General features: G+C 40.9%; 1 protein-coding gene across 1 annotated transcript in view; it reads left to right on the top strand.

Moving 5' to 3' along the window:
• The window catches only part of DYRK1A (dual specificity tyrosine phosphorylation regulated kinase 1A), a 96127-nt gene extending 70823 nt beyond the window's left edge, over positions 1–25304 (top strand). Inside the window, 10 exon segments of the mRNA XM_063180641.1 lie at positions 10772–10864; positions 11972–11983; positions 11985–12161; positions 12928–13075; positions 14965–15251; positions 17185–17331; positions 17633–17773; positions 18041–18347; positions 18781–18905; positions 21826–25304. Coding sequence (XP_063036711.1) covers positions 10772–10864; positions 11972–11983; positions 11985–12161; positions 12928–13075; positions 14965–15251; positions 17185–17331; positions 17633–17773; positions 18041–18347; positions 18781–18905; positions 21826–22449 — 2061 coding nt within the window. The 3' untranslated portion in view covers positions 22450–25304.
• The last annotated feature ends 338 nt before the right edge of the window (positions 25305–25642 follow it).

Here is a 25642-nt window from a genome sequence, read left to right on the forward strand (position 1 = left end):
TCCTCATTTCCAGAGCCCAAATCCCAATTTCCAGAGCCAAAATCCCCATTTCCAGAGCCCAAATCCCCATTTCCCCAGCCCAAATCCCCATTTCCCAAGACCAAACCCCAATTTCCAGAGCCCAAACCCTGATTCCCCTAGCCCAAATCCTGACTTTCATGGCCCATATCCCCATTTCCAAATCCTGACATTTACAGAGCCCATATCCCCATTTCCAAATCCTGACATTTCCAGAGCCCAAATCCCAATTTCCAGAGTCCAAATCCCCATTTCCACAGCCCTCTGGAAGGGCTCACCCTTCCAAAGAAGTTATTTATGGGGCACCCAAATGGGCTATTTTAGGGCACCCAAATAAGTGACTTTTAGGGTACCAAATGGCGTTTTAGGGCACCCTAACAGTTTACTTTTAGGGCACCCAAAGAAGTTATTTTTAGGGCACCCAAAGAGGTTATTTTATGACACCCAAAAAGTTACTTTTAGGGCACCCAAAGAGGTGACTTTTAGGGTATTTACTTGAGTTACTTTCAGGGTTGCCAAAGAAGTTCTGGGGCCCCCAAACTGATTACTTTTAGGGTACCCAAATGGGGTGTTTTAGGGCACCCAAAAAAGTTACTTTTAGACCACCCAAACTGGGTATTTTAGAGCACCCAAGAAGTGACTTTTAGGGTACCTAAATGAGTTACTTTTAGGGTATTCAAAGAAATTCCAGGAAACCCAAACTATTTACTTTTAGGGCACCCAAAGAAGTTATTTTTAGGGCACCCAAAGAGGTTATTTTAGGACACCCTAAATGTTTACTTTTAGGGAACTCAAATGGGGTGTTTTAGGGCACCCAAAGAAGCAACTTTTAGGGTACCTACATGAGTTACTTTCAGGGTGCCTAAAGAAGTTTTAGGACACCCAAAGTGTTTACTTTTAGGGAACTCAAATGGGGTGTTTTAGGGCACCCAAAGAAGTTACTTTTAGGTACCTAAATTAGTTACTTTTAGGGCACCCAAAGAAGTTATTTTTAGGGCACCCAAAGAGGTTATTTTATGACATCCAAAAAGTTACTTTTAGGGCACCCAAAGAGGTGACTTTTAGGGTATTTACTTGAGTTACTTTCAGGGTTGCCAAAGAAGTTCTGGGGCCCCCAAACTGATTACTTTTAGGGTACCCAAATGGGGTGTTTTAGGGCACCCAAAAAAGTTACTTTTAGACCACCCAAACTGGGTATTTTAGAGCACCCAAGAAGTGACTTTTAGGGTACCTAAATGAGTTACTTTTAGGGTATTCAAAGAAATTCCAGGAAACCCAAACTATTTACTTTTAGGGCACCCAAAGAAGTGATTTTTAGGGCACCCAAAGAGGTTATTTTAGGACACCCTAACAGTTTACTTTTAGGGCACCCAAATGGGGTGTTTTAGAGCACCCAAAGAAGCAACTTTTAGGGTACCTACATGAGTTACTTTCAGGGTGCCTAAAGAAGTTTTAGGACACCCAAAGTGTTTACTTTTAGGGAACTCAAATGGGGTGTTTTAGGGCACCCAAAGAAGTTACTTTTAGGTACCTAAATTAGTTACTTTTAGGGCACCCAAAGAAGTTATTTTTAGGGCACCCAAAGAGGTTATTTTAGGACACCCAAAAAGTTACTTTTAGGGCACCCAAAGAGGTGACTTTCAGGGTACCTACATGAGTTACTTTCAGGGTTGCCCAAGAAGTTTGATCCTTTAAGGCTGGATCCTCTCCATGCAGTGGCTCCCACCCAGTCAGACAAAGATTGGGTCTGGGAGCTGCAGTTCTGGAATTTCCCAGCATCAGCAGGGACCTGGACCATTGGGACAGCCTGGGTGCCCCAGCTTTGCACAGCCTAAAAGTCACTGCTTGGGTGCCCTAAACCAACCTGCTTGGGTGCCCTGAATAACCTGCTAGGGCACAGATGTAAAAATAATAATCTGTTAGGGTGCCCTAAAAGCAACTTCTTAGTGTGCCCTAAAAGTAATCTGAGTGCCCTAAAAATAACTTCTTAGTGTGCCCTAAAAGTAACTTATTTGGGTGCCCTAAAAGTAACTTATTTGGGTGCCCTAAAAATAATTTCTTGCCCTAAAACAACCCATTTGGGTGCCCTAAAAGTAAACTGTTAGGGTGTCCTAAAATAACCTCTTTGGGTACTCTAAAATACCCTATTTGGGCGCTCTAAAAGTAAACTGTTAGGGTGCCATTAAACTTCTTTGGTTACCCTAAAAGCAACTCATTTAGGTACCCTAAAGTCACTTCTTGGGTGTCCTAAAAGTAAACTCTTTGGGTGCCCTTAAACTTCTTTCAGTACCCTAAAAGTAACTCATTTAGGTGCCCTAAAAGTATCTTCTTTGGGTGCCCTAAAAGTAAACTGTTAGGGTGTCCTAAAATAACCTCTTTGGGTGACCTAAAAATAACTTCTCTGGGTGCCCTAAAAGTTAACTGTTTGGGTGCCCTTAAACTTCTTTTAGTTCCCTAAAAGTAACTCATTTAGGTAGCCTAAAAATCACTTCTTTGAGTGCCATAATTTACCCTATTTGGGTGCCCTAAAAGTAAACTCTTTGGGTGTCCTAAAACTTCTTTGGGTGCCCTAAAAGTAACTCATTTAGGTACCTAAAAGTAACTTCTTTGGGTGCCCTAAAACACCCCATTTGAGTTCCCTAAAAGTAAACACTTTGGGTGTCCTAAAACTTCTTTAGGCTCCCTAAAAGTTACTTCTTTGGGTGCTCTAAAACACCCCATTTGGGTGCCCTAAAAGTAAATATTTAGGGTGTCCTAAAATAACCTCTTTGGGTGCCCTAAAAATCACTTCTTTGGGTGCCCTAAAAGTAAATAGTTTGGGTTTCCTAGAACTTCTTTGAATACCCTAAAAGTAACTCATTTAGGTACCCTAAAAGTCACTTCTTGGGTGCTCTAAAATACCCAGTTTGGGTGGTCTAAAAGTAACTTTTTTGGGTGCCCTAAAACACCCCATTTGGGTACCCTAAAAGTAATCAGTTTGGGGGCCCCAGAACTTCTTTGGCAACCCTGAAAGTAACTCAAGTAAATACCCTAAAAGTCACCTCTTTGGGTACCCTAAAAGTAACTTTTTGGATGTCATAAAATAACCTCTTTGGGTGCCCTAAAAATAACTTCTTTGGGTGCCCTAAAAGTAAACTGTTAGGGTGCCCTAAAACGCCATTTGGTACCCTAAAAGTCACTTATTTGGGTGCCCTAAAATAGCCCATTTGGGTGCCCCATAAATAACTTGTTTGGAAGGGTGAGCCCTTCCAGAGTGCTGTGGAAATGGGGATTTGAGCTCTGGAAATTGGGATTTGGGCTCTGGAAATTGGGATTTGGGCTCTGGAAATGTCAGGATTTGGAAATGGGGATTTGGGCCCTGAAAGTCAGGATTTGGGCTAGGGGAATCAGGGTTTGGGCTCTGGAAATTGGGGTTTGGTCTCGGGGAATGGGTATTTGGGCTGGGGAAATGGGGATTTGGGCTCTGGAAATGGGGATTTGGGCCTGGGAAATGGAGATTTTGCTCTGGAAATGGGGATTTTTGCTCGGGAAATGGGGATTTGGCTCTGAAATGGGGATTTGGGCTCTGGAAGTCAGGATTTGGGCTAGGGGAATCAGGGTTTGGACTCTGGAAATCAGGATTTGGGCTCGGGAAATGAGGATTTGGGCTATGGAAATGGGGATTTGGGCTCAGGAAGTGGGGATTTCGGCTATGGAAATAGGGGTTTGTGCTTGGGAAACGGGGATTTGGGCTATGGAAATAGGGGTTTGGTCTCAGGAAAGGAGGATTTGGGCTCGGGAAATGGGGATTTTGCTCGGGAAATGGGGATTTGGGCTCGGGAAATGGGGATTTGGGCTATGGAAATAGGGATTTGTGCTCGGGAAATGGGGATTTTGCTCGGGAAATGGGGATTTTGCTCGGGAAATGGGGATTTGGGCTATGGAAATAGGGATTTGTGCTCGGGAAATGGGGATTTTGCTCGGGAAATGGGGATTTTGGCTCTGGAAACAGGGATTTGTGCTCGGGAAATGGGGATTTTGCTCGGGAAATGGGAATTTGGGCTATGGAAACGGGGATTTGGGCTCGGGAAATGGGGATTTGGGCTATGGAAACGGGGATTTTGCTCGGGAAATGGGGATTTTGCTCTGGAAACGGGGATTTTGCTCGGGAAACGGGGATTTTGCTCTGGAAACGGGGATTTTGCTGGGGAAATGAGGGTTTTCCCGCTCGCAGCCGTTCCCGGGCCGCCGCCCCCCTCTGCTGGCCGCGGCGCCGCGCTGCTCCCGGGCCGCCTCAGCCAGGCCCGCCCCGAGCTCCCTCACGGTGCTCTGCCCCGTTATTCCTTTTTTCTGACTCCTTTTGTTATGGAGTGTCTGGTTCGGGTTCCTGGAATGATTTTCATTCATAAGCAGAAAAAAGGAATGTGAATTTATTGGTTTTATTCCTTTCCTACTTCCATTTGGGGTTCTAGTGACTTGCAGGCCATATTCTGGTTTTTGGGGAAGCATTCACAGGAATCAATTAAAAGTTAGGGAACAGTAATAACAATTTATATTCTATACAATCTATGGATTTAGATTACAGTAGATGATCAGGTTATTTTTGTGTTTTTGCTGCAGACTGACTCCTATTTTTTTATGGATTGTCTGGTTCAGGTTCCTGGAATGATTTTAATTCATAAACAGAGAATAAATGTGAATTTATTGGTTTTATTCCTGCTTGGATTTGGGGTTGTAGTGATTTGCAGGCCATATTCTGGTGTTTGGGGAATCATTTACAGGAATCATCAAAAGTTAGGGAACAATAATGACAATTGATATTCAAATTCTGTACAATCTATGTATTTAGATTACATTAGATTATCAGGTCATTTCTGTGTCTTTGCTCCAGACTGACTCCTATTTTTTTATGGAGTATCTGGTTCAGGTTCGTGGAATGATTTTAATTCATAAGCAGAAAAAGGGAATGTGAATTTATTGGTTTTATTCCTTTCCTACTTCCATTTGGGGTTTTCGTGACTTGCAGGCCATATTCTGGTGTTTGGGGAAGCATTCACAGGAATCATCAAAAGTTAGGGAACAATAATGGTAATTTATATTTTAATTCTATACAGTCTATGTATTTAGATTACATTAGATTATCAAGTTATTTTTGTGTTTTTGCTGCACACTGACTCCTATTTTTTTATGGAGTATCTGGTTCAGGTTCCTGGAATGATTTTAATTCATTAGCAGAGAATAAATGTGAATTTGTTTTACTCCTGCTTCCATTTGGGGTTCCAGTGACTTGCAGGCCATATTCTGGTTTTTAGGGAATCACTCACAGCTGCAGATTAAAGGTTAGGGAACAATAATGACAATTTATATTCAGATTATATAAATTATCTGTATTTATGGTAAATGTAAATAATATAAATAATTACATATAAGTTGGTCTTAAAAATTATTTACATCATTTTCTCTTGCACTTATTTCTTCTGGCTGTGGTCCCCACACCCATCACTGACAAGGATCAAAGAATTCCAGGAAGATACTCCAAGAGCAGCCAGATTGTTTTGTTTTTCTCTTATTTATGAGGTTTTAAATTACACTTTAAACCTTCCAGCTCTGTCTTTTTACATTTTTTCCCTTGAGGAGTTCTTTTTTAAGGCTTTTGTTTCCCAGACTGTGCTGGCAGGAGGGGTCCTGGCTGTGGCTGCTGAGTGTTGGAGTTTCAGGGAGTGTGGGAGCCCACGGTCCAGGGAGAACAGGAGAGTTGGGATCTCTGGGATCTTTCTCCTGCAGTGCCAATAAATTCACATTTCTCTGTCCAGCTCTGACTGGTTCCATCTGGAGTTCAACACAGCCTGATGGGAATGAAAGATAAGGGCTTAAAAGTTGTCACAAGTTCAAAGTTTCTCTTTTTTGCTGCTCTGTTTTGATGCTCAGATTGCCTGAAACTCTTTTCATTTAATTACAAAATTATGAGAAAATTGATTTACCTGATAAAGGAGCTGAGGTGAGATTTTGGTAACAAATTCCAGTGGTTCAGCTTTTGTGAAACACCTGGAATGGGAAGGTCAGGCTGAGTGTTAAACACCTTTCCAGCTCTGATTATCTAACATCATTTGCATACATTAAAAAACAAATATACCATATATAAAACTAATATATATAATATATAAAATAAATATCTAACATAATGTAATATAATGTAATATAATGTAATACAATGTAATACAATATAATACAATACAATATAATATAATATAATATAATATAATATAATATAATATAATATAATATAATATAATATAATATAATATAATATAATATAATATAATATAATATAATATAATATAATATAATATAATATAATATAATATAATATGTAATCTACAATATATAAATTATGATATTGAATATATAATGTGATATATATTATATACTTTAAAATTTTTTAAAATATATATATAAAATTATCTGTAAAATTTGAGGTTTTCTAACCACATCTTGGTCAGAGATTTTATTGACCTCATCAAGATCATTGCCAGGTTCATGCTGTAGCACCAGTTTAAAATCCTTAATTCAGATATTCCCACTACCTGTTCAACATTATTGTTAATGATGGTTTAACTTTAGCAGTCTCTGTCATCAGTGAGGCCATGCAAGTCAATGAAACAATTAAATTTGGAATTCTTGCTAAAAGTTGACCTGACACAATGAAATCTTCATTATTTATTTTGTTTGTGAAGTGGAACATGTGCTATGCACAAGTTGAATTTATCTTTTTTTTTCTTTCTTCTTGTAATGAATGTGGATATTGGTGGTTCTGTCTTTTTTTAAAAAAAAAATCTGAATTAAAGCATCCCATAGACAGCTCAGGATTCTCCATAATAAAAATATTTTTTAAAGGAGCAATACCATCTGTTTGGACAAAAAAAGAAAATACCCATGAAGAGAGGAATTTGTTGTGTGTTCCATCCCCAATGGCTGGGACTTCAAACAGCACACCTGAGTTAAAAGTCACAGTTGCCATAAAATGTGCTTTGTCACCAGTGTGTTGAGGACACAGAAATGGGACATTTTTATGGCTATTTCCTTATTATTTAATTACAATTTAGAATTGTAATTTAAGTAGTTTCTTGTCTCTCAGACCTGAGATGCAGCAGCTCATTGATTTGTGTTCTGGTTTGAGGGAGGTCTGAGCTTGCAGTGTGGCTGTCTGGCCACCAGATAGAGACTGAAGCTTGTGAAATGGGAGCTTCCCTTCCCTTCCCTTCCCTTCCCTTCCCTTCCCTTCCCTTCCCTTCCCTTCCCTTCCCTTCCCTTCCCTTCCCTTCCCTTCCCTTCCCTTCCCTTCCCTTCCCTTCCCTTCCCTTCCCTTCCCTTCCCTTCCCTTCCCTTCCCTTCCCTTCCCTTCCCTTCCCTTCCCTTCCCTTCCCTTCCCTTCCCTTCCCTTCCCTTCCCCTCCCCCTTTTTTCCCCTTTTTCCCCTTTTCCTCCTTTCTTTGGTGGTTGAGCATTCCTTAAATCCAGGTCAGAAATCAGAGTAACCCCAACAATAAAGGATTGGACAGTGTTGTTGTATAAAACACAAAATTATTTTGTTCCATGCTCCATCATCAGGAGTAAAGAATCTCACTTGAAAAAAAGAAGCGAATATTGCAAATTTCACAGTATAAAAGTGTGAGGAAAAAGATTCATCCCAAAAGTTCGTGAACCCAGGGGAGCAAAATCAAACTTCTGAGAAGTTCATACAGGTTCAGGAATGTGCTCAGAAATGTGTGATTGTAAAAATGCACAATTGTTAAAGAAGGGACTGGCTGTAGCAGCCTGCAGAATTTGAATTATTTACAATTTTTTGATTATGATAATTCAGATTTTTTTTTCTCCAGGCTGTTTATTTCAGAGTGGAAATTAGATCTTTATTTTTGTAGTAAGCAAGCAAATTTGACTTATAAATTAAAAAATAAACTTCAAGACTTGGCATACAAACTCTCTTTCCAAATCAGAGCAGTTTTTTGTGGGAATAGTTGGTCTGAACTATGGAATTCTTCCACATTGAGACTTTTCCCTCAAAAATCAAATCCCCTTCTGCTCATGCAGCCCTGCCAATATTCCTGATATTCCTCTGCCACCTCCTGGTTTCTTTCCCCAGCAAACCCCACCGGTGTTCCCATATCCCAACAGTTTCTCTCAGTCAGAATTCAGGAATTTGAGGGAAATATTTGGGTTTGAAGCTGCTCTATCAATGACAGCTGGGTCAGGACTTGCTGCTGCTCAGTGCTGAGGGAGAGATCCTAAAGATCCCCTTGAGGTGGGGTTTATTTCATGGGCCACTTTTGTTTGCCAGATGAAAGGAAGAAACAAAAATGTTTTGTAAATGTCTGATGGTTTGTTTAGGAAACTTTCAAACAGTTTCCTGATGTTTACAAAGTGCGTGTACTTATAATAAAATAAAATTAATGGTTTTTCCCCTGCCCACACAGGAGGAGAAGGGGAGTTTGGCTTTCTAGGGTGGTCCCTCTGGTACCTCAGTGCATGTCCAGTTTCAGAAGCACAAACTCTCTATAATTTCTTTCTGTGAGACCTTTTTTGGGTCACTTTGATGTGATTCTTTTTATTTTGTCATAGAGGGAAAAGTAGTTATTTGTATAACAACCGTTATAAGTATTAAGTTATTGTATAAAAACTAGAAGGTAGACTTGGCAATGGCAAACTCTCCTCAGTCACAGGAGGTGAACTCTGCTTTTTCAAGTTGCTGTCACAGAACTCCAGGATCATTTAGGTTGGGAAAGGTCTCCAGGATGAATCCCAGCTGTGCTCTGTGCCCAGCCCAGAGCTCTGAGTGCCACCTCCAGGCCTTCTTTAGACACCTCCATTTAATAACTCATTTATTAGTTCAATAATTCTCATGGAAAACATGCACAGAACAGGCTTTTCTCTGGTGGAGTTGCTTAAACTCACACTGGGCTTTTGTCCTGCACCCTGAGGGGACCAAGCCCAGGCTGGGGAAGGACCTGGGGACACCGAGCTGTCCCTGGGCCAGCAAAATGTCCTGGGGTCACTAGGATGGGCATTGCCAGCAGGTGAGGGCTGACCCTGCCCCTGTGCCCAGCCCTGGGGGCACCTCTGGCTGCTGTGCCCAGCTCTGGCTCCTCAGCACAGCAGGGCCAGGAGCTCCTGGAGCTGAGCAAGGGCCTGGAGCAGCTCCGTGCCCAGGAAAGGCTGAGGGAGCTGGGGCTGCTCAGCCTGGAGAGGAGCCCCAGGGAGAGAGAGGGGCTGAGCCCTGCCTGGGCCTGCCTGGGCCTGTGTCTGTCCCTGTGTCTGTCCCTGTGTCTGTCCCTGTGTCTGGCCCTGTGTCTGTCCCTGTGTCTGTCCCTGTGTCTGGCCCTGTGTCTGTCCCTGTGTCTGTCCCTGGCTGTCCCTGTGTCTGTCCCTGTGTCTGTCCCTGTGTCCGTCCTTGTGTCTGTCTCTGCCTGTCCCTGTGGCTGTCCCTGTGTCTGTCCCTGTGTCTGTCCTTGTGTCTGTCCCTGTCTGTCCCTGTGGCTGTCCCTGTGGCTGTCCCTGTGTCTGTCTCTGCCTGTCTCTGTGTCTGTCCTTGTGTCTGTCCCTGGCTGTCCCTGTGTCTGTCCCTGGCTGTCCCTGGCTGTCCCTGTGTCTGTCCCTCTGTCTGTCCCTGGCTGTCCCTGCGTCTGTCTCTGCCTGTCTCTGTGTCTGTCCCTGTGTCTGTCCCTGTGTCTGTCTCTGTGTCTGTCCCTGTGGCTGTCCCTGTGTCTGTCCCTGTGTCTGTCCCTGCCTGTCTCTGTGTCTGTCCCTGTGTCTGTCCCTGTGTCTGTCTCTGTGTCTGTCCCTGTGGCTGTCCCTGTGTCTGTCCCTGTGTCTGTCCCTGCCTGTCCCTGTGTCTGTCCCTGTGCCTGTCCCTGTGTCTGTCCCTGGCTGTCCCTGTGTCTGTCCCTGTGTCTGTCCCTGTGTCTGTCCCTGTGTGCAGAGCTCAGAGCAGGCCCAGGCTCTGCTCCAGGCCCAGCAATGGCCCCAGAGCCACGGGCAGGGCCTGAGCCCAGCAATTCCCCTCACAGGAGGCACAACTTCTGCCCTGGGCAGTGCCCAGCCCTGAGCAGAGCCCAGAGGGGCTCTGGGGGCTCCTCCTGGGGACATTCCAGAGCCACCTGGACCCAGCCCTGTGCCCTGTGCTCTGGGATGGAGACAGGAGCAGGCTGAGGGATCAGCCACTCTCCAGAGTCCCCATCAGACTCCGGCTGGGTGGGACAGAATTCCCAGAGCTTGTCCAGCAGTGCTGGGCACAGCTTTTGGAGATGGTTTGTCTCTTGGTAGTCCTGGATTTTGGTTTTATTTTATTCCAATATTTATTTGGAATTTAATGCAGTTGAATGTGATGAGCTGGCCCAGTTCTCCAGCAGTTCCTGTGAACTTAAATATGTGTGTACCTTAAATGTGGTGACAGTTCATGTGTCAGTCCTGAGGGGGAGGAGTGATGGAGGAGGGAGAGTCTTTGTTGTCAAAGGAGATTTGGACTAAACTTTTTGGGTGTAGTGGCAGGAGAGGTAGGAATCTTGGACTTTACCCTTATTGAAAAATTCTTAATACATTAAAAATGATGAATATATCAAAAAGCAACTAAACTGGGTGTAGGGTTTTTCTTATTGTTAGTTTAAAAAAAAAACTGTTGCATTTAAATAGCTCATTTTTGTGAGGAATTTCACAGTTTGATGCAGTAACTATACCATTAAATTCCTATTTTTATTCTAATTTCTGTCATATTCCCATTCCAGAGGCGGATGCCCCAAACTTTTCGTGATCCAGCCACTGCTCCACTGAGGAAACTCTCCGTAGATTTGATCAAAACTTACAAGCATATTAATGAGGTAATGCCTGCAGCTGCCTTCAATGCACTGATGTTTGTTACAACATGTGATTTAAATGGATTTTTTACAAATAATCTCATCAAGAGATCCAAAAAATCAGGTTTTCTCTCAGTTGTTCACGTCCTGTTTGAGGTCATGGCTGTCACAGTCCTGCTTTCTGTCCAGCACACAGGAAATCTTTTATCCTGGGATTTATTTTCTGTTGTTTTATAAACAAATGTTGAGCTTGCAGGACAAGGAGCTCAATGAGTGGCACAAGCACACTTTGAGCTCAATAAAACTTTATTAATGTTTCTAAGAGCTTAGAATGAAAGTACTGAAGTGTTTTCCCTTAATTATTGAATGAAATATTATAGACAAATGGAAAATACAAAGTTGTTCAGGTTAATACAGGAAAGCATCAGTTAGTTTGAAATTTTTGATAGTTAAAGGGATTGTGAAGATACTTTTATGGTGATTAGCTTATAAGAAAAATGCTGAAGTGTTTTTCCTTAATTATTGAATGAAATATTATAGACAAATGGAAAATATAAAGTTGTTCAGGTTAACACAGGAAAGCATCAGTTAGTTTGAAATTTTTGACAATTAAAGGGATTGTGAAGATATTTTTATGGTGATTAATGACTTCTTGGAATTCTTTCCCAGTTTTGTGGGAACATCAGTGGTAATTCTTGTTTCCAGGCTAGTTAACATTTTGAATTTTACTGTGTGCACATTGTGCTGGGGTGTTTCTGTTCCTTTGGCACCCATGAGCTCCATATCAGTATTACTGTGTTTATGAGTGTTATTGTTACTATTTATTAGTGTTAGAACATTTATCAGAGTTATTATTTGTTAGTGTTAGTACATTTATCAGAGTTATTATTATTATTTATTAGTGTCAGTATATTTCTTCAGCTCTGCTTTCCCAGTTTTTCAATTACTCAAGACTTTCCTTTGGAATTATGACCTGACTCATCCACAGCAATAGGAGGAGAGGCTTGCTTGGTTTTCCCTTGTAGAAATTCCACTTTCAAAGCACAGGATGCTGAAGAAAAGTTGATTTTCCTCTTTTCTTGAGCTGCAGTTCTAAGCAAGGCTCTTAAGGAAGTTCCTTTTCCCCTCCAGGTTTACTATGCAAAAAAAAAAACGGCGGCATCAGCAGGGCCAGGGAGATGATTCCAGTCATAAAAAGGAGAGGAAAGTTTACAATGATGGTTATGATGATGACAACTACGACTACATTGTGAAAAATGGGGAGAAGTGGATGGACCGCTATGAGATCGACTCCTTGATAGGCAAAGGATCCTTTGGACAGGTAAAGGCTCTCTAGATGTTCTCATCATTACTGTGGATCACAGGTGTGGTTCATTTGGAGTGTTAGTTCTGCTTTATTTTGAACTTAAAACTCTTTTTTCTCACTCCTGTTATCCTGAGTGCCTGTTCAGACACTCAGATCTTGTGCTATTTCATATTACTACAGAAAACATTTAATTCTATTTCAGTGTGGCATTTTACAATGAGAAATCCTCCACCTTTTGCCATCTGTGACATTTTTAACTTGAATTTGTTTTTAGTTTGAGTTACATTTTTACTTTGGTTTTAGTTTGAGTTAGGTTTTTAGCTTGAATTGGGTTTTTAACTTAAAACAATAGTTAGTGCTGGATCTTACCTCCTATAAATGTCATTAGCAGCATTTGTTTTGTCTGGTTGCAGCTTTAGCCAAGGCTGCAACCATGGCTAAAGTTGCAGCCAACACCTTCTCTCAGTCAGAATTAGGGAATTTGAGGGAAATATTTGGATTTGAAGCTGCTTTAACAATGACAGCTGGATCAGGATGGAGATTTTATTTTGTTGGTTTTAGTTTTTCTGAGATTTACCGGTCCTTTTACAGTATTGGTTTAGATAATTTTATTTGCATATAAAGTGACATCACTGCAATAAACATCAAATGAGTTGTAGCTTTATTGTATCATCAGAACAAAAATAAGATTAAAAAGAAGAATTCTGAATTCAGAAAGGTGAACAAGGGAGTTTGGATGGGTTTGGAAGTTGGGGTTTCCTGATGGATTTTTCTCTTGCAGGTTGTGAAGGCTTATGACCGAGTGGAGCAGGAGTGGGTGGCCATCAAAATCATCAAAAACAAGAAGGCTTTCCTAAACCAGGCCCAGATTGAAGTGAGGCTGCTCGAGCTGATGAACAAACATGACACTGAGATGAAATACTACATAGGTATGGGATTAATTGCTCCTCATTTTTATTGCATTATGAACGGTTTGGATCTTGCTGTGGAGCTCGGGCTGCTTCCAGCTGATTGCCAGATCTGTTTTGGAATATTTGTGATGATATTTGGTGGTTCCTGCCAAGCTGGTGGGTCCAGCAAGCTCAGGAACTCTGGGGAGGAGCTGGAACCAAGGTGAGAGAACAGGGATTTGGACAAGGATGTGTGGCAGGAAATGGCACCAGGGTGGGAGCAAAATGTTCCATCTCAGGTGAGTTGTAAAGGACACAGAAGGAGCTGCTGTGGGAGAATGGAGAAAACAAATCCATGGGCACCAAGCTGACCAAAAATCCACCTTAATTAAAAGTCTGAATTCTCATGGTGCTCATATTCAAGATTTTATTATCCCAGAAAGGGGAGCGTGTTGCTTTTTCCCTGAAATGTTTTTCCTATTTCAGTTTTCTTGTGGCAACCTGAAGGTTTGACAGTGGCAAACCCTGCTGGCCTCTGAACAGAGGAATGTGATGAATATTTCAATGTATTTAATAAAAAAAAAAAAGTCTTGGATTGGTTCCTTTCATAAACTGAAAGGAAATTGATACAATTCCTTGGGATTATTGATCAATTTTATTAATTGAAGTAATCAGCTTATAAATTGCAGTGATGTCATTGTGTATTTTAAATTCTTCTCACAATTAAATATTTCCTCTGTATATGTAAGAGAGTGATAAGTTACTTTGATAATAATCCTTTAACAAGTTTTTGGTTAATTCAGCTTTACTGAGGTGCACCCATGAATGTGAAAATGCCCTCTTGTCCTCCAAACATGGCAGAAATATTTTGTAAATAACACAGAACCAGGAAAAAACCCAATGCCTTTATTTTACTCAGTGCCCAGCTTTCTACAGATTGATTAAAGCATTTAAAAGATGCTTTTAAATAAACTTAAAAGATGCTTTTAACTTAAATAAAATGCTTAAATAAGATGCTTAAACTTTCAATAAACTTAAAAGATGCTTTTGAAAAGATTTCACAAGATTTTCCAGTTTTATTGAGGTGCACCTGAGGATGTGGAAATGTCCTCTTGTCCTCCAAGCATGACAGAAATATTTTGTAAAAACCATGGAATCAGGAAAAACCCAATGCTCTTGTTTGACTCAGTGCTCAGCTTCCTACATTTAAAAGATTTCACAAGTTTTTGCACCCAAGGATGTGTAAAATGCCCCTCTGTACCCCAGGCAAGGCAGAAATATTTTTCAAACACCACAGAACCAGGAAAAACCCAATGCTCTTATTTTACTCAGTTCCTACACATTGATTAAAGCATTGAAAAGATTTCACAAGATTTTCCAGTTTTACTGAGGTGCACCTGAGGATGTGGAAATGTTCTCTTGCCCTCCAAGCATGGCAGAAATATTTTGTAAATTACACGGAACCAGGGAAAAAAGCTGATGTTCTTATTTTACTCAGTCCCCAGCTTTGTATACATTGACTAAAACATTTAAAAGATTTCACAAGTTTTTGCAACCAAGGATGTGTAAAATGCCCCTCTGTACCCCAGGCATGGCAGAAATATTTTTCAAACACCACAAAACCAGGAAAAAACCCAGTGCTCTTATTTACTCAGCGCCCAGCTTCCTACATATTGATTAAAGCATTGAAAAGATTTCACAAGATTTTGCAGTTTTACTGAGGTGCACCTGAGGATGTGGAAATGTCCTCTTGTCCTTCAGGACAGAAATTTCTGCCTCCTTGGCAGAAACATTTTGTGAACACCACAGACCCAGGGAAGAAAAACGACGCTCTGTTATTTTATTGGCGCTCCTCCTTCCTCCGCGCTGTGTTGTAACAACCCCTCCTTCCCAGAGTGCATTAATGCCATTTCCTCCTTTTCCCCCAGTGCATTTGAAGCGTCACTTCATGTTCAGGAACCACCTGTGCTTGGTGTTTGAGATGCTGTCCTACAACCTGTACGACCTGCTGAGGAACACCAACTTCCGCGGCGTGTCGCTCAACCTGACGCGCAAGTTCGCGCAGCAGATGTGCACGGCCCTGCTCTTCCTGGCCACCCCCGAGCTCAGCATCATTCACTGTGACCTAAAACCAGAGAACATCCTGCTCTGCAACCCCAAAAGGAGCGCCATCAAGATCGTGGATTTTGGCAGTTCGTGTCAGCTTGGGCAGAGGGTGAGTTTGGGGGGAAGTCAGTGAGAATTCTGTTTGTGCTGGTGAAAAATGCAGGATTTTTAGGTTGTGATACTCACCTAGCTCATTGAGCTTCATTCGTGATGGTTTTATGTGGCATTCACATTCTCTGAAAAATCTCTTTGCTTGGGATTTTTCTCCTGGGAAGCTGAGAAGCCTCAGAGAAAAAGGAAAACAATTATTATCTCATTTGCTTCTGCTGTGCTTTGCTCCTTTGGAATGTGTTTGGAGATTGTTTATCCAACAGGTGATTGTTTCATTAGTTTAATGTGCATTATTTTCACTCATTGGCCAGTCAGTGCCAAGTGGTACCAGGACTCTGGAGAGAGTCACGAGTTTTCATTATTATCTTTTTAGCATTCATTAACTATTCTTTTTGTATTCTTTAGTATAGCTTAGTATAGCATTCTTTATTACAATATATTAAAGAATACTTGAGAGATTGTTTACCACAGGTGATTGTTTCATTAGTTTAATGTGCATTATTTTCACTCATTGGCCAGTCAGTGCCAAGTGGTACCAGGACTCTGGAGGGAGTCACAAATTTTTCATTATTATCTTTTTAGCATTCATTAACTATTCTTTTTGTATTCTTTAGTATAGTTTAGTATAGCATTCTTTAATACAATATATTAAAGAATACTTGAGAGATTGTTTACCACAGGTGATTGTTTCATTGGTTTAATGTAAATTATTTTAACTCATTGGCCAGTCAGTGCCAAGCTGTGCCAAGACTCTGGAGAGAGTCACGAGTTTTCATTATTACCTTTTCAGCCTTCTGTCTGTATCCTTTCTGTATTCTTTAGTATGGTTTAGCATTCTTTAGTATAATATAATATCATAAAGTAATAAATTAGCCTTCTGAGAACATGGAGTCAGATTCATCATTCCTCCCTTCATCTGGGGGAAATGCAAATACAACAGTTTTAAAATAATAACTCAATTTTAAATAGAGATCCACAGTCCACAAGAGCTCAAAATCCCAGAATTGTCAAGGCTGGAAAAGATCTTTAAGATCAAGTCCAACCATGAAGAAGCAGCAGCACCACGTTCACCACTAAACCAAGTCCAAAAGTGTCACATCCACACCTTATTTTGAACAATTTGACAATCCACCACTTCCTTTAGTGTCCCAGTAGATAAAAATCCACCATATTTTAAATTTTCCATGTTTTTTTATTTCTCATTGGCTCTCAGTGGAGAATGCACCAGCACTTGTTGGTAGAAATCTGCAGTGCTAATAAATAAAACAAAAAATTAAGTATAAATAAATAAAGATACTCTTTTATTATTGTCTTATTCCATTTATATTCCTCTTGCCCTGAGCATTCCTTTAGCGTGTCCCCTGTTTATGATTATGACACTGCAGCTTGGATCTGTAGGAAAAGAATTCAGGAATTCATGGACTGAGGTCACCAAAAGTGCCCCAATTGTCTCTTGAGGAGCTGGCACTGGTCAGCAGCACCCCATTGCCTTTTCCCAGGATAAATTTAGGAATAGTGGATCAGAATATGGAATATTGGATTGAAAACAGCAATGAGACAGAGTTTTAGATTAATAAAAAAACTTTTTGTTATAAACTAAAAGGAAGGGCTGAAGGAACAGACCAGGTGAAATCATATCTGAATTGTTTATCCAAATCCATTATTTATCACTAATAAGATAATTTTGAAATATTAAGAATCACAATTACAAAAACATGACATGACTCAAGCTGAACTTTCTGCTCTTTTTGTGCAAATTAACAATTAGATACTTTTATTAATGTAATACATGTATATATTTTATTATCCCTGATACCTCCTCTTTCCCTGCACCAGAATGGGATTTCATGGCAGCTGTGTTTTGTCTCTTGGGATTTTCAGTCCCTTGGGGTGCTCTGTGTGATGGTGACTTGGAGATGCTTTTCTTGCAGATATACCAATATATCCAGAGTCGTTTTTATCGATCACCAGAGGTGCTACTGGGAATGCCTTATGACCTTGCTATTGACATGTGGTCCCTTGGGTGTATTTTAGTCGAGATGCACACTGGAGAGCCTCTCTTTAGTGGGGCAAATGAGGTGAGTTATCTCCCAGGAATTGGGGGTTTTGTTGTTAATCCCCATCATGATTTTCATCTGTTTAATTAGAATGCATAAATTAGGAAAATCTGGTAATTCTGATCAATAACAGGACTTTTGTCAGGACACAAAATTATCTATTCATCATTTTCTGTGTCTCCCTCTTACTCCTTAATTTGGTTTGTCCATATTAAATTTTTCTTAAATTAATTAGCTTAGAACTTGTGTGAATAGCTGACATTTGTGCCACAGCTGGGCTGGCTGTCACTTGTCCTTCACCAACCCATTTTATTTGGGACAGGTGGATCAGATGAATAAAATAGTGGAAGTTTTGGGGATTCCACCAACCCACATCCTCGACCAAGCACCCAAAGCAAGAAAGTTCTTTGAGAAGTTGCCAGATAGCACTTGGAACTTGAAGAAGACCAAAGATGGAAAAAGGGTAGGTAAAACAATTAGATTAATAATAAATATATTAAAAAACATATTAAATGGTGAGTTGTTACTTCGTTTTGCGTTGTCAGCGCAGCTGAGTTGTTCGTTTTGCGTCATCCTACTGAAAATGCAGTTTTGTTGTTGATTTTGTTGATTGTCTTGCCAATTAAATAACATTTCCAGTTGTGTTGAACAGTTTTCTGATTTGATTTGAGTTTTTGTACAGAATCTGTGCTTCACACACTGATTGCCAGCCATTCCTCCCTCCCCACAGGAATACAAACCACCGGCGACTCGCAAACTCCACAATATCCTGGGAGTCGAGACAGGAGGGCCGGGCGGGCGCCGTGCTGGGGAGTCAGGTCATACTGTAGCTGACTACTTGAAGTTCAAAGACCTCATCTTAAGGATGCTTGACTATGACCCCAAGACACGAATCCAGCCCTACTATGCCCTGCAGCACAGTTTCTTCAAGAAGACGGCGGACGAAGGTACCAACACGAGTAACAGCGTGTCCACGAGTCCTGCCATGGAGCAGTCACAGTCTTCAGGAACCACCTCTAGTACATCTTCGAGCTCAGGTGGGTTTTGGTCATCAACAGGTTTGGTGGGCACTGAACAGGCTCACCAGGGAATGGGCACGGCCCTGAGGCTGCCAGAGCTTCAGGAGCCTTTGGTAGCACTGCCAGGGTTGCCCAGGTGGGATTGTTGGAAGTCTGGATGATCCTTGTGGGTCTCTTCCAACTCAGAATATTCCATGATTCTCTGAAATGTCAATTTTTTTCCATACTGTCAAAAAAATACCAGTCATGATCACTATACAATTATTTTAATCAGCTGGAACCGGTAAACAGAAAACCCCCAAAAACCCAACTAGATGAGCAAAAATGTGAGTGATTAACATTGGTCTTACACTTTTCCCTTGAAGCACTTTATAAACCTTCCATGCTGCCATTGTTTGATAGCTGTAAATTCTGTGTCCCTTTGGTCACTGAGCACGTTGGGGTTTTCCAGGTGGATCTTCTGGCACGAGCAACAGCGGAAGGGCGCGGTCGGACCCCACGCACCAGCATCGACACAGCGGTGGGCACTTCACTGCTGCTGTGCAGGCCATGGACTGTGAGACACACAGCCCACAGGTAATGCAGGGCACACAAAACCATCGATTCTCCCCAGTGTAGATCATTCATTGCTGTGTAGACAAAAACTGCTTTTTTAGTAGCCTTTAATCAGCTGTGTTGTTCCAGTGGTTCCTCTAATGCTGTTGGCACCTTGCAGGGTATGAGCTACAACATTTTAATTTCATTTGCTTTGCTGATTCTCTCCAGGCTCCTGAGCCAGAGGTCAGGGCTTTATTTTACTAAGTGTTATACAAATGCTGTTATTATTACTATAGTGTAAAGCTGCTCCTATAATTTTGACACCAAAGTCACTTATCAGACTTCCTTTAAGTGTTTGAAAATAACATTCAGGATGTGCATTCATTTTCCATAAGGTATATGTAGAAAGGTATTGGAAATTCATTTTAAGGGCATGCCTACATTTCTAGATCAATCATGCAGCTTCAAGGCTTGGTTAAGATTTAAAAAAAAAATGGCATAAATGCAGTAACTTAATCTCTCACATGTTGTTCAAGATAGAAAGGTATTAGAAATTATTTTTAAGGGCATCCCTGAAATTCTAGAATAATTGTCCAACTGCAAGGCTTGGTTAACATTTTTAAAAAATTGGCATAAATAGAAATAATCTGTCATATATTGTTCAAGATAGAAAAGTGTTGGAAATTATTTTTAAGGGCATGCCTGAAATTCTAGAATAATTGTGCTACTGCAAAGCTTGGTTAAGATTTTAAAAAATTGACATAAATATGAATAACTTAATCTCTCATGTGTTGTTCGAGATAGAAAAGTATTGGAAATTATTCTTAAGTACATTGCCTGCATTTCTAGAATAATCATGCAGTTTCAAGGCTTGGTTGATGTTTTCAAAAATTGGCATAAATATGATAACTTTATCTCTTGTGTGTTGTTCAAGATACAAAAGTATTGGAAATTAATTTTAGGGGCATGCTTGAATTTCTAGAATAATTGTGCAGCTTCAAGGCTTGGTTAAGATTTTAAAAATTGGCATAAATATGAATAACTTAATCTCTCATGTGTTGTTCAAAATAGAAAATATTGGAAATTAATCTTAAGTACATACCTGAGTTTCTAGAATAATCATGCAGCTTCACAGCTTGGTTAAAATTTTTTAAAAATTGGCATAAATAATCTCTCATATATTGTTCAAGATAGAAAAGTATTGGAAATTATTCTTAAGTACCTTGCCTGCATTTCTAGAATAATCCTGCAGCTTCAAGGCTTGGTTAACATTTTAAAAAATTGGCCTAAATATGAGTAACTTAATCTCTCATATATTGTTCAAGATAGAAAAGTCTTGGAAATTAATTTTAAGGGCATGCCTTCATTTCTAGAATAATCGTGCAACTTCAAGGCTTGGTTAACATTTTGAAATTTGGCATAAATATGAATAATTTAATCTCTCATGTGTTGTTCAAGAACTGACTGGATGTGACACTCAGTTGACAAGGTGGTCAGAGGTTGGATGGTTTTGGATCGTTGGATGTTCTTGGATGTTCTTGGATGATCTTGGATAATTGGGTGCTCTTGGATGGTTGGATGGTTGGATGGTCTTGCATGATTGGATGGTCTTGGATGGTTGGATGGTTTTGGATGGTCTTGGATAGTTGGATGCTCTTGGATTGTTGGATGGTTGGATGGTTGGATGGTGTTGGATGGTTGGATGGTCTTGGATTGTCTTGGATGGTGTTGGATGACTGAATGGTTTTGGATGGTTGGATGGTCTTGGATGGTTGGATAGTTTTGGATGGTTGGATGGTGTTGGATGGTTGGATGGTTTTGGATGGTTGGATGGTCTTGGATGGTTGGATGGTCTTGGATGGTTGGATGGTCTTGCATTGTCTTGGATGACTGAATGGTTTTGGATGGTTGGATGGTTTTGGATGGTGTTGGATGGTTGGATGGTGTTGGATGACTGGTTTTGGATGGTTGGATGGTTTTGGATGGTTGGATGGTTTTGGATGGTTGGATGGTGTTGGATGACTGAATGGTTGGATGGTTTTGGATGGTTGGATGGTGTTGGATGACTGAATGGTTTTGGATGGTTGGATGGTTTTGGATGGTTGGATGGTCTTGGATGGTTGGATGGTTTTGGATGGTTGGATGCTTTTGGATGGTGTTGGATGGTTGGATGGTGTTGGATGGTTGAATGGTGTTGGATGGTGTTGGATGGTTTTGGATGGTTGGATGGTTGGATGGTTGGATGGTGTTGGATGGTGTTGGATGGTTGGATGGTGTTGGATGGTTGGATGGTTTTGGATGGTTGGATGGTTGGATGGTTGGATGGTGTTGGATGGTGTTGGATGGTTGGATGGTGTTGGATGACTGAATGGTTTTGGATGGTTGGATGGTGTTGGATGGTGTTGGATGGTCTTGGATGGTTGGATGGTCTTGGATGGTTGGATGGTGTTGGATGGTTGGATGGTTGGATGGTGTTGGATGACTGAATGGTTTTGGATGGTTGGATGGTTTTGGATGGTTGGATGGTCTTGGATGGTTGGATGGTTTTGGATGGTTGGATGGTGTTGGATGGTTGGTTGGTTGGATGGTTGGATGGTGTTGGATGGTTGGATGGTGTTGGATGACTGAATGGTTTTGGATGGTTGGATGGTTTTGGATGGTTGGATGGTGTTGGATGGTTGGATGGTTTTGGATGGTTGGATGGTTGGATGGTTGGATGGTTGGATGGTGTTGGATGGTTGGATGGTTTTGGATGGTTGGATGGTTTTGGATGGTTGGATGGTTGGATGGTGTTGGATGGTTGGATGGTTTTGGATGGTTGGATGGTTGGATAGTTGGATGGTTGGATAGTTGGATGGTTGGATGGTTTTGGATGGTTGGATGGTCTGTCCCAGCCGTTATGATTCAGTGCTTGGTGGAAGGACAGCTGTGAGTCAGCGTTGTCTCTGGCATTCTGCAGGTTCGGCAGCAGTTTCCCCCTCCCATCGGTTGGACAGCCACCGAAGCTCCCACCCAGGTCACCGTGGAGAACCACCCGGTTCAGGAAACCACCTTCCACGTCAACCCTCAGCAACAGAACGCATTACACCATCACCACGGCAACAGCTCCCACCACCACCACCATCACCACCACCACCACCACCACCATGGACAGCAAGCCTTGGGCAGCCGGACCAGGCCGAGAGTCTACAATTCTCCAACAAACAGCTCCTCCACCCAGGATTCTATGGAGGTGGGCCACAGTCACCACTCCATGACATCCCTGTCTTCCTCAACTACTTCTTCCTCTACATCTTCCTCCTCTACTGGTAACCAAGGCAATCAGGCCTATCAGAACCGCCCAGTGGCTGCTAATACCTTGGACTTTGGACAGAACGGAGCTATGGACATGAATTTAACAGTCTACTCTAATCCGCGCCAAGAAACTGGCATAGCTGGACATCCCACGTACCAGTTTTCTGCTAATACAGGTCCTGCTCATTACATGACTGAAGGACACCTTGCCATGAGGCAAGGCATTGATAGAGAAGAGTCTCCCATGACAGGAGTTTGTGTTCAGCAAAGTCCTGTGGCTAGCTCGTGACTAAACTGAAACTAAGTTTGTTTCTTGTGTGTTTTTATAGAAGTGGTGTTTTTCCAAAAAAAAAAAAAAAAAACAAAGTGCAAAGCTGCTTGAATCAGAAGGAGATAAACTCACTGAACCGCTACAGGAGGGCAAAGTTGACTATTTTTTTAAACTTGAAAAGATTGCAAAGGGACAATGAAGTTCTTTGTTTTGTTGGTTTTTTGCTGGGGGGAGGTTTTTTTGGTTGGTTTTTTTTTTAAGAGCCATGTCTGGACCCACCTTAACGGATAGCTTAGTGGTGTTCACCTTTTGCTTCCCCCATTTTAACTTGCCACAACCTAGTCATAGTTTGGTTTTTTTGGGGAGGGGTTTTGATTTTTTTAATTTTAATTTTAACTTTAATTTTAATTTTAAATTTTTTTTTTTGCTCTCATTCGACAGGGGTTATTGTTCAAATGTTAGTCATAGTTGCAAACTAGTTTCTTTTTAAAGGCATTGCACATGATTTCTAAAAAAAGGCCCTTTGAAGTTTTTTGGGTGGGAGGGGGAGTGAGTAATATATATATTTTTTTTAGTTCCCCAAACAACCATGGGCACAGAAATGCAGTACTGTAAGAAAGAGGGACCTTCAGATTACACAAATATATTATTCTTCAGCTGTAAAAAGGGACGGTTGTGACGGAGTTTGTGAGGCACATTGAGCATGCGAAGTGGCGGTGAGCAGAACTCTCCTTTTCTGAATCTACTGAGGATCAAAGCAGCAATTGTGATGGGAATTCTGTGGGTGCCACCTTTGGGAGCCCACGGGCAGTTAGGATGGAAATCTGACTGGTTTCATAACTGAGGTGCACTGAGAAGCAATCAACGGGTCGGTCCTGGCCAGTCCTGGGGAGGTCTAAGTGGTGGTCTTTGGGATAACCTTTGGCCTTATGGATTTGGACTCTTAAGTTAGAAGAGCCTACCATTTCAGATGCAATCACTTTTGGACATGCTTTTGCAGACAGTCCTTAATGCTGAAAACACAGAGAATGGGTAATTCAAGAGGCCTTTCTTTTAAAAAAATAGACTTTTGTGACCCACTTATTGTAAGGTATTGCAAGGTCACTTTGCGTGTGTCATAAAGTTGACTTCCTTATTGGTTGAAGGTCACAGGAGTAGTGGTTTGCGTTTGATGGAAATAGCTACAACTGTGTCCCTTCCTGCTTTTTACTTTTTTCTTTTGCTTTTTTCTCGGCACGTGGTTTTCTCCACCATTACTTCTGCACAAAGACGTCTTCTGTTCATCCTGAACATTTTTAAAAAAAAAAAAATGCAGAATTTTATGTGACTGCTTTTTTGCCTCACAATTATGCTGTGAATTTTACAAAAATTTATTTTCTTTTTTGATAATTTATTGTACCAAAGCTGTTTTTATAGCACATAGATGTCTGTAACCAATAATGTAGCAGTTCTGCACTTTGACACAAGGTGTAACTAGACCATTTTTAAATGTCAGTTGAAAAATTATGGCTGTACTATTGCTTAAACAAAACTGGAACTGTTGTTGAATTCATAGCCAATACATTTACAGCAATCTGTGTACTGAAGATAATAGATTGACATCTACTTGGAGACTATAACATCTGTTACATTATCAATGTGTTCAGGCTTCTGAAGGTTAAAAGGGACACTAGATCCAGAAGCTATGAAACCAGCAGTTGATTCTTGTATTCCTTATTAACAAAATTGTAAACTTGAAGGCAAAGACCTTGATTGCATGAACAGGTCCAAAAAAAAAAAAAAAATAGGCTGAGTAAAGCAAAACCCTCAAGGGAGACCTGAGGTTAGCAGGCTGTATTTAACAGGTGCCTAATTTTTGGGTAACGCTGCCTTAATATAACACAGTCAGCTTGGCAGTTGCAAAATTTATGGGCCCATCCAAGAGATTTTATTTTTAGTTCTATTTTGTGGGAAAAGGAAAAAGAAAAAAAAAGCTGCATGAGGGAAAAAACACCTTGGTGAAGGAATGAAGGTGAGTTCTTGCTTGCCCATCCCAGATGAACAGTGTTGCCCATCCTCTCTTACAGAAGCAGTGATCTACCTCTGCCAGTCAGCCCTTGGAAAAGTTCATTTCTGCAGCAAATGGTCAATTCCATGCGGCCAAGTCGTTTTTTCAGTCAAAAAATGTGGAATTTTTTATACTCACAGTGGCAACACAGCAGCTGACTACCATGTGAATGGGAATGAATCCTTGGGATTAGGTTTTCTTTTGTAAATCATGATTTTCCTAATCAAATATTTCATTTTGTACCGACACATCATCCCCGTGGATGAAAGCAGATTTTTTTTTCCCCCGTTTATTTTTTTTTTGTCGTTTGGTTTTCTTTTGAAGCTCAGTAATTCAGAGAAGTTTATGGGATTTGGAAGGCTGTCACCTTAGAAAAGAATGCTGAGTTTAGCAATATCAAATCAAAGGAATCCAGTTCTTACTGCTGTCTAGGAACAGAAGGGTAATGTGGAATCTGGGTAACACCACGCGCCACCCCTTAGCAAGCGCCAAAAAACCCCCACCAAACCTAAAGCAGTTCAAAGAAATAACCTCTACATCAAGAAGAAAAACAAAACAAAACAAAAAAAAAATCATAAAATCCAGTGCTTCTGCATACTGTGTTATGTTACAGTCCAGTTTTGTGTGCTTTACTACACAGTTTGGTTACAGGACTTCTGTGCATTGTAAACATAAACAGCATGGAAAAGGTTAAATACCTGTGTTCAGATTGTAAGATCTAGTCCGGACTTGCTGTGTATATTGTAACGTTAAATGAAAAGACAAGCCCTTTGTATTATAGTCATGCAGTCTTATGTATGATAAACAGTTGAATAATTTGTCCTCAGACTCTTTACTGTGCTTTTTAAAAAGGAAAAAAAAAAGAAGGAAAAAAAAAATAAGAGAAATTTAAGGAAAAAAAAAAAAAAAAAAAAAGAAGAAAAATGTAAACATAGTAAGTCTTCCTATGCAATTAACCTACTCCAAGCCATGGTATGGTAGGTATAATTATACTATAATGTGTAAATATCAGATACATTGAAACAGACTTAAAAATATGAAAGTAAAAGTTGGAGGCGTAACAGCTAATTTGGAGTTTTTAATTGAAAACCAGCGAGGTCTGCAAGTCACTGCTGTGTGAGCACAGCTCTGCTCGATGCCCATGGACTGTGCTCGTAGCTGGAG

This window comes from Melospiza melodia, chromosome 2 (assembly GCF_035770615.1).
Source record: "Melospiza melodia melodia isolate bMelMel2 chromosome 2, bMelMel2.pri, whole genome shotgun sequence".
NCBI lineage: Eukaryota > Metazoa > Chordata > Aves > Passeriformes > Passerellidae > Melospiza > Melospiza melodia.